This window comes from Dipodomys merriami, unplaced genomic scaffold (assembly GCF_024711535.1).
Source record: "Dipodomys merriami isolate MVZ:Mamm:240054 unplaced genomic scaffold, mDipMer1.0.p SCAF_6, whole genome shotgun sequence".
NCBI lineage: Eukaryota > Metazoa > Chordata > Mammalia > Rodentia > Heteromyidae > Dipodomys > Dipodomys merriami.
This window is the reverse complement of record NW_027206179.1, coordinates 71,314,558-71,327,494: the sequence shown is the minus strand read 5'-3', so window position 1 is coordinate 71,327,494 and position 12,937 is coordinate 71,314,558. Positions and strand designations below refer to the sequence as shown.

At 36.1% G+C, this 12,937-nt stretch overlaps 1 protein-coding gene across 2 annotated transcripts in view; it reads right to left on the bottom strand.

The window, feature by feature from the left end:
- Positions 1-12,937, bottom strand: part of Rnf17 (ring finger protein 17) — a 98,077-nt gene that overhangs the window by 71,417 nt on the left and 13,723 nt on the right. For both annotated transcript variants that reach the window (XM_070001994.1, XM_070001995.1), the window contains exons 6-7: positions 11,908-12,008; positions 625-796 (exon numbers count right to left, since the gene is read on the bottom strand). In XM_070001994.1, the coding sequence (XP_069858095.1) occupies positions 625-796; positions 11,908-12,008 (273 nt within the window). The remainder of the gene's footprint in view (positions 1-624; positions 797-11,907; positions 12,009-12,937) is intronic.

The following is a 12,937-nucleotide window of genomic DNA, read 5'->3' as shown; positions in this document are numbered from 1 at the left end:
CAGGTATTTGTTCTAGTGATAGAAAACTGACTAATATAAAACCTACTTTCACCTTGGTGTCATCCAACTGGCCCTCAGATCACATATTGCACCATTTCCTTAGTGGCAATAAAAACAAAGACCAAATTTAATAGTTTGTCCCAGAATTCAAATATACAAAAACTCTATAAATGTGAACATAGATGATCCCTGAGTTCTGATAGTTTACCTTATGATTTTTCAAATTTGCATGAGTGTAAAAGCAATATAATCAGCAGAAACCATACTCTGATTTTTGAATTTGGATCTTTTCCCTGGGCTATTGATATGTGTTATGACCCCCATTCACAATGCTGGGCTGACGCAAAGAACCCTTTAATTGTGAGAATAACCAACCTATACTCTACAGTGTACTGTGTTGCTGTTATATTTGGTTTAGTTATGTTAAATATCCTTTTGACTTAATGGTATTTTCAACTTACAATGGGTTTCTTGAGACATACTCTATCGTAAGTCATGAAGTATCTACATAGGTTACAGTAGTCTGGAAAACAAATTTTTCATTAAGTCCTAAATGCCGTACTCAAAAGTTTATGAAATGAGCTCCCACTGAACTAATTTAACATCATGAACTATTAAAATTACCTGAGTGAGGTCACAGTATGTTCTCAGAGAAGGTGCTGATTTCAATTCTCTTGCTATTTTCATAGCTGCATCCAAATCATTTTTTTTCTCTTCAAGGTAGTTTTTAGTCAATACTAAATTTGATAAATAATCATCTGTAGTTCTTACAAGTTCTTCACACAAGATCTTTTTCCTTTAAGACATGAAAGTTATTTTGCAGTGTTTTGTAAACATATGTATAAATATGTATCTATAATGACTGAATAGTATTTGAAATAGTAATATCATTAGTTAATAAATTAAAATGGTTAAATGAGTCATATTAACTAAGTAGTAACTGAAAACAATTCAGTAAATTAGCACGTGGTATTTTCACTTGATCATTGAACAGAACTGTTTTATAGTTTAAATCTATGTATTTATAATTAGAGAAACACCAAATTTGTAAAGTAATACAGTTGTATCACAAGTAATTGTCACAGAATTAGAGGTAAATGTAACTCTAGGCCATTATACATAACATCAAGAAAAATGCTGGCTCTATTTATCCTGTTTGCTATGCTTTGCTTTGTTTTGCTTGGCTGTGTGTGTTTCTTAAGTCCCATTACTGTGTCTTGAACTCAGGGCCTCTCACTTGCTCTTAGATTTTTTTCTCCCTCACAGGTGTATGGCTAGAGCTCTACCACTTGAGCAACATCTCTACTTCTGGAGAGAAGAGTCTCTCAGATTTGTCTTCCTAGATTGGCTTTAAACATCTATCCTCACATCTTGGCCACCTGAAAAGCTATCATATCATAGGACATAAGCCACTGGGTCTATCCTAAAGTTTCTTATTCCTTTACAGATACACATCTGTAATCACATTTTACAAAGATTTACTTTTGCTTTTAAAATTTCCATTAGCAAATATTTATTAAATAGATTTAATGAGAGTTAAAAACAGATATCACCATATCTGAACTTAAGATTCCAACTAACTGTAATTGCTAAAATATTCCTTTAGAAAGGTTATACTGTTACAGCATTACTTCTAACTAAAAATCTTTTCTGTAACATATGGAATTACTTTAACACAGAAATTAATCTATATTGAAAACTAAATTCAAAATGTTCATTTACCATACAAAACTAGCTAATACAATCTTGCAGGAACTCTGTAAAACCGTCAATGATTATATGAACTAAGAAAAGGTCTGGTGGAAGTGCAGCCTGACTTGGATGCAATGCTACTGTGATAAGCCCCAGGTTCAGCCAACCACCTGGGGACCAGGAGCCTCACAGTGCTGGAGCCATGCTTCCTAGAGTTACCAATCAGCTTCTTCGAAGAATCATGAAATAACACTATGTACTGCTTCCCCTAGTGTTCCTGTCATTCCTGATGTGGCTCCCTGTGTCACAGAACTGTAAAAGTGAACTCTGTACTTGTGATGTGAGCAAATGTCTCATTCAGACAAGTGTTAACATCACAGCATCTCAACACAACTAAACTCTAAGCCTTCCCTTACCGCTCTCAACAACATCTGATTCCAGAAAACCAAATCCCAACAGAGTATCAAACCATAGGCCAGTTAATCTACCAACCTATTAGAGCACAGCCTCACCCCACCAAATTAAAACCAAAAGGGTTTCTAAAAGGGCAGACAAAACTAAAGAAACAAGAAAAATGGCAAGTCAAGAAGCTTAATTCCCACAGAAATAACCAGGCAACAGAGCAAACATTCAAGGACATAGACAGTTCTCAAAATGCTTTAAAAAGATTGCTGATAAATATGATTAAAGAGAAAACAAAGAACAAGACAACAAGAACATGATATTGGCAGAGAAAATGCCCCTTACCAGAGAACAAGATAAATATAGTGAGAGAAGAATAGGCACATCCCTAAGAAGGCAGATAACTTGGCAAGAGTTAGAAAACACTTTACAGTCCTAACTCTCAATACTAATGGACTTAACTCTCCAATTAACAACATAAGATTGGCTAGTGGGATTTAAAAGCATGACCCATCCATCTTCTGTCTACAAGAAACACATCTTATTGACAAAAACATATTCTCAAAGTGAAAAGCTGGAATAAAATCTTTCAAGAAAATGTCCCCCATAAGCAGGCTGGAGTAGCTATAATAATATCAGATAAAATAGACTTCAAACTAAAATTAGTAAGAAGGGAAAAAAGGACATTACCTACTGATAAAGGGAACTTTCCTAAAGGAGATCACAATTCCATACACCAAATGCTGGAGCACCCACTTCTTCAAATAACTGCTACTTAACCTAAAAATATACATAGATTCAAATACAGTGATTGTTGGTGAATTCAACACATCACTGTCACCCCTGGATAGATGATCATCCAGGCAAAAATTAATCAAAGAAACGTAAGTCACAGACCAGCTAGATTTCACAGATATCTACAGAATATTTCACCCGTTAGTATTAGAATATACATTCTTCTCTGCAGCCCATGGAACATTCTCCAAAATAGATCATAATTTAGGTCACAAAGCAAATCTGCAAATTCAAAACAAGTGAAATTATTCCTTGTATGCTGTCAACCATAACCATAATGGAATAAAATTAGAACTCAACAGCAAAGTCATCACAGAAAATTCTCTAACTCAGGGAGAGTAACCTACACATTGCTGAATGACCAGTGGGTCATTGAAGAGATTAGAATTAAAACTCAAACATTTATGGAATTTAACAAAAATGAACATGGAAGATACCAGCTCCTCTGGGACACAACAAAGACAGTACTCAGAGGAAAATTTATAGCTCTGAGTGCCTACATCAACAAATTAGAGAAATTTCAATTCCACATTTTAATGATGCACTTCAAGCTCTTTGAAAAACAAAGAACAAGCCAAACCCCAAACCAATAGATGGAAATAATAAAAATTAAGTCAGATATAAATGAATTATAGATGTAAAAAAAACATAGAATCAACAAAACAAAGTTGGTTATTTGGAAAGAATTAACAAAATTGACAGAAACTTAGTAAATCTGACCAAAAAAATTATATAGAACCTTCACAAATAAATAAAATTAAGAGACAAAAATGGGAACATCATGATAGAAACAAGCAAATTCAGAATGTAAGGGAATACTTTGCAAACCTTTTTGCCAACAAACTGGAGAATCTGTAACAAATGGAAGAATTCCTAGTGAATAATTATACCTCAATTGAACCAAGAAGATTTAAACCAACTAGATGGGCCCATAACAAGTAATGAAATTGAAATGGCAATAAATGACCTCCTATCCAAGAAAAACCCAGGACCAGATGAATTCTCAGCTGAATTTTCTAAGTCCTTCAAATAAAAACTCACGGCAATACTTCTCAAACTCTTCAATGAAACTGAAAGAGAACGATCATTACCAAATTCATCCCCAAACCAGATAGGGACTCATAAAAAAAAAACAGAATTATTGATCCATCTCTTTGATGAACATTGATGCAAAAACTTCTCAATAAAATTCTGGCCAATCTAATTCAACAACTAACCAAAAAAAAAAATCATACAATATGATCAAATGGGTTTTATTCCAGGGATGAAAAGCAGATTCAATATACATAAGTCAATGTACTTAAATATATCAACAGAAGCAAGTACAAGAACCACATGATCATCTCAATAGATACACAAACAGAATTAAGACAAGATTCGACGCCCTTTTATGAAAAGCACTCTGGAAAAGCTAGGAATCCATGGAACTTTCTTCAACATAATAATTACACTTAATGGTGAAAATTTAAAATCATTTCCTCTAAAGTCAGGAATGAGACAAGGATGTCCACTCTTTCCACTCCTCTTCAATATAGTACTGGAATTCTTAGCAAGACCAATAAGGTGAGAAATAAATATAAAGGGGATCCAAACAGGGAAAGATGAAGTTACCCCTCTTTGCAGATGATGTGATCCTGTATTTAAAGAACCCTGTAGATTCCTTCCCCAAATTGCGTGAACTGATCCAAAACTTCGGCAAAGTAGTAGAATATAAAATTAATCCATAAAAATCAGTAGCTTTTCTGTATGCTAACAATGAGAAGAGTGAAGCTGAAACTAGGAAAGCAAATCCATTTGTAATAGCCTCAAAAAATACCTGGTAATTAACCAAAGATGTGAAGGACCTCTATGAAGAAAACTTTAAAAATCTGAACAAAGAAACTGAAGCAGCTTTGAGGAAATGGAAAAACTTTCCAGGCTCCTGGATTGGAAGGATTAACATTGTAAAAATGGCCATAGTGCCCAAAGCTATTTACAAATTTAATGCAATATCCATCAAAATCCCAACATTCTTCAGTATCATAGAAAAACCAATCTGAAAATTCATATAGAATAATAAAAGACCCTTAATAGCAAAAACAATCCTTAGTAGGAAAAAGTGTTGGAGGAATATCAACACCAAATTTCAAACTCTATTACAAAGCCATAGTAATAAAAACATCTTGGTACTGGCACAAGTATAGGCCTGAGGACAAATGGAACCAAATAGAAGATCCAGAAATAAACCCTCAGACCTACAGCCATCTAATATTTGATAAGGGACCCAAAAACACAGAATGGAAGAAAAACAGCCTTTCAACAAATGGTGTTGGCAGAATTGGCTATACACATGCAGAAAATTGAAGCTAGGTCCTTATATCTCATCCTGCACCAGAATCAATTCAAAATGGATCAAAGACTTCCATATAAGATCAGACACCATGGAAATATTACAGGAAGGGGTAGGGAAAACACTAGCGCTCCTAGGCACAGGTCAAAACTTCCTAAGATCCAGAATCACATTAGAAAAAAAGAAATACTGGATAAATGGGATTGCATTAAACTGAAGAGTTTTCTTCACAGCTAGCAAGACAGCCCACAAAACGGGCTTTCTAGTGATATGTCAGAAAAGGACTTCATACCTAAAATATGGAGCTAAAAAAATAGAGCTCAAAAAATTAAGCCCCCCAAAATAAACCCTCAAAGAAACAACAACCCAATAAATATATGGGCTAAAGACTTAAAGAGACTTCTAAGAAGAAGAATGGTTACTAGAATAAGAAATGTTCAAAATCTCTGGCCATGAAAAATGCAATCAAAGCAACATTGAGATTGTACCCAGTTAGAATGGTCATTATCAAGAAAACTCATTATCAAGAAAACTAACAATACAGATGCTGGCAGGGATGTGGCCAACAAGGAACTCTACTACACTATTGGTGAGAACGCGAACTTGTTCAACCACTTTGGAAAGCAGGATGAAGGGTCCTCAAAAGACTAGAGACAGAGCTTCCCTGTGACCCAGCAATTCTACTCCTGGGCATCTATCCTAAAGACCACAAACAAAGCTACACTAAAACTACCATCACTGTTCATTGCAGCAGTTTACATAGCCAAGATATGGAATTAATCCAGACACCCCTCAGTAGATGAATAGATCAATGGATCAAGAAAAAGTGGTATATATATATATATATATATATATATATATATATATATATATATATATATATATATATACACACACACATATATATACATATATATACATATATATATGAATGATGAAATTCTATGCTTCCATCAGAAAGAATGATTTTGCACCATTCATAAGGAAGTAGAAGGACTTGGAAAAATTGTATTTCGTGAAGTAAGCTAGACCCAAAGAAACAAGGCTGCATAGTTTTACTCATTTGTTGTAACTAGAAAGTTTCTATAAATGTGCAAGTAAACACACTACTTGGTTAAAAATGAAAAATTCACTTGAACATGATAAATGACAGAAACTTTATACATTCACACAGTGAAACCGAAGAAGGATATTCTTAGGAGTGAAACACAAAGGTTCAATAGCTATGGTAATATGATCATATAAAATGTTTATCGAAATGAACTCCAAGAAATGAAAACAAGATGTTTTGTGCTATTTTGCTTCTTATTTTCCCCTTTGTCATTTTTTTTTAAATTTCTGTACCTTTTGTCTTGTATGAAACTTTGGTGGGTTTTGAGAAGAGTAAGGGGAACACAGAAATAGTGTGACAAAGGGTAAACAGATGCAGTAATGATATTCACTAGGTACTATGTTGCAAATGAACTATACAACTTGCGGGAAGGGGGATGGGAGGGAAAAACTGGGAGGAAATGAGGGAAGAGGTGATACTATTAAAAAATGTATTCATTACCTGACTTATATAACTAACCCTTCTGTACATCAACTTTACAATAACAGTAAGTTTTTTTTATTGTGAAAGTACCATACAAAGGGGTTACAATTACATGGGCAAGATAATGAATACATTTCTTATCAAGCATTGTTGCCTCCTCCTGTTTCCCCTTCCCATCCCTTCCCATCTCCCCCCTCCCTCCCCCAACGCCCCCCCTCAAAGTTGTAAAGTTCATTTTTCAACATAACGATTTGTACATCTCATTGTTGCAATGGGTCTACTTGTATCCCTATTTAAATTAAATAAAAAAATTTTAAAGAAAATGCTCAAAACAAGACATACACTCATGGGTCATGCCTATAATCCTAGCTACTCAAGAGGCTAAGATCTAAGGATCACAGTTTGAAGTCATCCCGAGCAAGAAAAGTCCTTGAGACTCTTATCTCCAATTAGCCACCTAAAAAATGGAAGTGGAGCCCGATGCTGGTGGTTCACGCCTGTAATCCTAGCTACTGAGGAGGCTGAGATCTGAGGGTCATGGTTTAAAGCCAGCCTGGGCAGAAAAGTCCGTGAGACTCTTATCTCCAATTAACCACAAGAAAACTGAAGTGGTGCTGTGGCTCAAGTGGTAGAGCGCTTGCTTGCCTTGAGCTGAAGAGCACAGGGATAGGGCCCAAGCCCAGAGTTCAAGCCCCATGACCAACCAAAAAATAAAAAATAAAAACAAAAAACAAAAAAACAGAAGTGGAGTTATGTCTCAATGTGGTAGAATGCTAGCCTTGAGCAAAAAAAACTCAAGGACAGCAGCCAGATCCTGAGTTCAAGCACCATTACAAAACAAAAACAAAACAAAGGCCACAATCAAAATGGTAAGAAATTCAGTGGCATTTTTACTTGTCTCCTTCTTTAGTCTGTTAGGAGTAGACAGTTGCTACCTGATTGCCAACGTTTTAACAGGTGTGGCACTGCCTGAAAGGACTGGTATTTGTTTTAGGTGTCAGGCAGGGCAGAACAGTAAGTACTGCTCAGAAAAGGCAGGGCAGATCCTTGGGCAAGAGATTACATGTAAAGACACACCTGAAGCTTCAGAGAAGCTTGAAAAAAACTCACTGCAAAACTGCAAATGTCAAAGTCACTGTGTATACAGGGTAATTTTAAAAGCAGTATTTATTGCAAATAGGGAAACCATGGGACCATGTTTCTTTGGGCCTGGCTTACTTCACTAATGGAATTTTTTCCAAGTCTTTCCATTTCCTAACAAATAGAGTAATGTCATTCTTTCTGATGGCGGCATAGAATTCCATTGTGCATATATATTACATTTTCTTGATCCATTCATTTAGTATATGTCTGAGACAAGCAGAAAAGGTCAGATGAGATGATGTTAAGTGAAATGAAACCCAAGATAAGGACACAAGTGGTTTTTTTTCTTTCTTGCTATTGTTTCTAACATATTTATAAGGTACCACGTGATTTTTTTTGTTCCTTTGTATGTCCCTCCCCCAGGGTATAACCCCTGTTTTCACTGCATTTGATGTTGGTATAATTTGGGGAGGGGAAGGGAAAAAAATTGTTTAAATAGGGATACAGGTTGACCCACTGCAACATGAGATGTACAAGATGCTATGTCAAAAAATGAACTTTACAATTTAGTCGGGGGGGGTCATAGTGGGGGGGGTGCAGTTGTGGAAATGGGAGAGAAGGGATGGTAGGGGAAAAACAAAGGAGCAGGCAACAATGCTTGATAAGAAATGTACTCATTGGGGCTGGGAAAGTAGCTCAGGGGTAGAGCGCTTGCCTTGCATGCCTGAGGCCCTGGGTTTGATTCCTCAGCACCACATAAGCAGAAAAAAAAGCCGGAAGTGGCACTGTGGCTCAAGTGGTAGAGTGCTAGCCTTGAGCTGAAGAGCTGAGGGACAGCACCCAGGCCCAGAGTTCAGGCCCCACAACCGGACCCCAAAAAAAAAAATGTATTCATTATCTTGCTCATGTAACTGTAACCCCTCTGTATTTTTGCAATAAAAAAAAAAAGCTGTATTTAGGCCCAGAAAGATACATGCTCAGACACACATGAGAAAAGGCCAGGTGTAGTGGCTCACACAGTAAGTCCAACCATTCAGGAGGCACAGATGGAGACAATGGAAGTTTTAGGCTAGCTTGGGCAAAAGTGAGGTGCCATCTTAACCAACAAGCCCAATGTTGTGATCTATCACCAAAATCCATTCTATTTGGAAGGCTGAAAGGAAGAGGCTCAAAGTCCCAGAGTGATCTGTGCAAAAACTGCAGCAACTTATTTGAAATTAACTACAGAAAATGGAAGGAGAAGGGAAAGGGAAGGGAAAGAGAGAGGAGGAGGAAGAGGGGGAGGAAGAAGGGGAGGGAGAGGGGGAGTAATAAGAGGAGAGGAAGGGGGAGTAATAAGGGAAAGACAAATGGAGGAAAAGTGCTATGTTGAAAAGGAACTTCACAACTTAGTGGGGGAGGGAGGAGTTGGGGAGGAAGGGATGGTAGGGGAAAAACAAAGTAACAATGCTAAATAGGAAATGTATTCATTACCTTACTCATGTAACTGTAACCCCTCTGTACAGTATCTTTATAATAAAAAATATATACCAAAAAAGTGCTTGAGGACAGAGGGGAAGGACTATGGGCAAGCATAAGGGCATGAGCAAGGCTTGGGAGCATGGCTTAAGTTGTAAGAGAACCTGCCTAGCAAGTCCAAGGCCCTGAGTTCCAATTCAGTACCACTAAAAAAAAAAAAAAAAAAAAGCAAAGAAAAGATCTGAGAATACATTAAGCCTTCACTTTGGGCTAACATAAATAGGCTGAGAGTATGCAGTTATTCAAATGGAGAAACATTTAAAAAAAAAACCCACACTGTAAAGAGAAGGCTGCTAGTTTTCCAATGTCCAAGTTTCAGTACAATCATCACCAGAATACAAAGGAACAAGAATAATAACAAAAGAACAAATAAGCCCATTTAAAGGAAGAAGCTATGGTGGAAATTTTCCTGAAGAAGCACAGCCATTAGATTTAGTAAAGAGATGCAAAAACATAGTATTAATAATCCCAAAGTTAAAGGAAAACGTAACAATGAACTGAAAAAATTAGAAAAATGGCATAAAATGATAAGAATATGTTTTTAATATAAAAAGAAAAAAGGAACCAGACAAGACTATATTTTATATTGAAAAGAATAATAACTGAAGCAAAAAACCCCAAAAAACCCAAACCCAACCTACTAGAGTGGCTCAACTACATGTCTGAATAGGCAGAAGAAGAATCATCCAGGCATGGTGGTGCTTGGGCGTAATCCTAGCACTCTTACTCAGGATTACTGTATTACTGTGGATTTAAAGGTAGCTTGTGCTAGAGGAAAGAGAGGAGAGAGCAAGGGGGACACATCAGCCAACTTGAAGATACAATCATTGAAATTGCCAGCTGGGAGAGATGGAGGAAGACTGATGGAAGGGATGACATTGATCAAGATGCACTGTACTCAAAACTGAGCCCCACAAAAAAGTCTTCAAGCTGAGGTGAAGTCCAAGTACCAGAAAAATAGAAAAAAATTTAAAAAAAAAGGGTAAGGAGCCGGGCACTGTGGTTCACACCTCTCAGCCTAGTAACTCAGAAGTCTGAGATAGGAAAGTGGCGCTGTGGCCTTGAGAGCGTAGGGACAGCGCCCAAGCCCAGAGTTCAAGCCCCATGACAGACCAAAAAAAAGAAAAGAAAAAGGAAAGTCTGAGATATGAGGATTGCAGTTCAAAGCCAGCCCAGACAGGGAAGTCCATGAGACTTATCTCCAATAAACTGTTCTAAAAAAACTGGAAGTGGTTCAAGTGGTAGAGCACTAGCCTTGAGCAAAAGCTCAGGGACTTGAGTTCAAGCCCCAGAACTGGGGGAGGGGGAGAAGGCTAATGAAAGAAATTGCAATTTTTGTGTAATACTAGAGGGAAAAGTAAAATGGTACATATAGCCACTGTGGAAAAGTTTAGCAGTTCTTCAGAAAGTTTAAAACACAGAATTACCACATGCCACTAACCTGTACCCTTAAAAAAAGGCTCTGGAGCCTCATACCTATAATTCTATAGGCTGAAAACTGGAGGATTGGCTGTTCAAAAACAACCTAGGTATAAGAGACTCCACCTTCAATTAACAAGCAAAATGCTGTACTGGAAGTATGGCTTAAGTGGTAGAGCACTAGCCTGAGCAAGAAAACGAGAACACAGGCCCTGAGTTTAAGCCTTGGTGCTGTCACATTTAAAAATGGTTTCAAAGAAATTTAATTATGTCTCAAAGGAAGAAAGTGATTAGAAGTATAAATTTTGTGCATATTTTTCCATTAAAAGGCAAAAAATGACCCCTGTACATGATGTATGGGGATTAGAGATTAGACGACTTGAATATTATCACTTGAATGTGTAAATAATTAAAGAATAAATGTAAGATACTACTAATCTTTCAACCAAGGGCTATAGCTATAACTTTGTGAATAGCACTTGCTAAGAAAACCCAACTGTGGGTTTGTTCAATAAGAAGTAATTTATGCATTACAGATTAATAAGCCTATGTGCCAGGCACCATGAGGAGGGTTTTTTTTTTGTTCTTGTTTTGAGACAGGTTTCAAGCCTAGTCTAGTCTTGAACTTGTGATTTTCTGCTTCAGCCTTCAGAGTACTAAGAAATTAAGTATTTATCTAATAGGTAAATGGACAAGTAACATTACTATGTACTATCTGAATATGTCACAAGTCTTATGAGCCTGTTCCTTGAAATGCCTAATGGAAAGAATCCACAATGTGTTTTAAAATAATATTTATCAAAGAGCTTTGAAAAAAACCAATGATACCGTTTAGTATTGCCTGTCAGAAAGGCCTTATGCAAAAAAGCACATGAGAAAATGATAGACCTATGTAGTAGGAATGATGTTTGTATTGTTTCAGGTATATTGAATTCTAAAACATAAGCTAGGTTTTGAAAAATGTTTTTCAGTACTAATGGCTTTAAGTAAGTAGTTTACTCTGAAGTCATTTATTTAGCTTTGGGTAGGTAAACAACCAAAAATTTGAAAGTACAAATTGTTTAAAAGTTACTTATTTCAATATGAACAAATGAATAGAATAACAAGTCAATGTTTAAAACTCCAGTTACATTACCTAGAATCAAGAGAAGCAAAAAGCTTATCAAACTGTTTCTCAACAACTTCGATAAGATGATTGGTCTCCTTCTTTGTTTGGCTTTGTGTTTGTTCAAGCACCTGGGAAAATAATTCGAAGATCTAAATTTTGGTACTTTTTCCTTTTTGTAGAAGTTACAGTGTGATTTTGAAAGTTAAAAGCAACTTCTAGACATTTCAAAATTACTGCACAATAGGTGATGCAACAATAAACAAAATAAGTTAAAGTTCAACTTCATGTCTTCTACTTATCAGCATGACATCTTTTTGTTATTTTTATTGGTAATCTCTCCCACTAAAATATCCACTGGTGAGATTTTTGAATTCTTTTAATCACAGGACATAAGTAATTTTGAACTACTGAATTTCTTTGTGGCAGAATTCTTCATATATACATCCAAAGACAACTTAGAAACACTTAGATTAAAATGCTACCTTATTCCATGTTTCTTTGCACTTTTTAAAAAAATTTTAAAACTTGCTTGGGATTAATAACCCTTCTATTTTATATTTTTTTCTTTCTAGTGCTAGGAATCAAACCCAAAGCCTTGAGCATGTTAGGCAAGTACTCTACCTCTGAGCTACATCACTGGCCTGACTAATGTGTTTTAGAAACAGATGAACTTGGCTGAATTCAGATTTATACCTGAAAAGGAATTTTGCCCATGAATCATACTGAGTACCACCCTGATTCTCTTCTGATTTAGATATTTAGATGAGACTTTAGATTTATAGTTGATGCTAGAACAAGTATTAAGACTGTGAGGAAGTTGGGATGGGATAAATCGATTTCTTTTTGAAAAAGAAAGGGGAAGGAGGTAGCCTGTTTGGGACTGAATTGTACCCCTTCCAAATTCAGTTGTTAAAAGTCTTATCCCAGTTCATGTACCAAATTTGCTTTTCTTATTACATTAAGTATTTTATTACCTTATAACTGCTTTTCATCACACATAGCATTCATTTTTTTTCCTTTTTCTCAATGTTTTTCTTAGAATTCTCTGTCCTCTTTT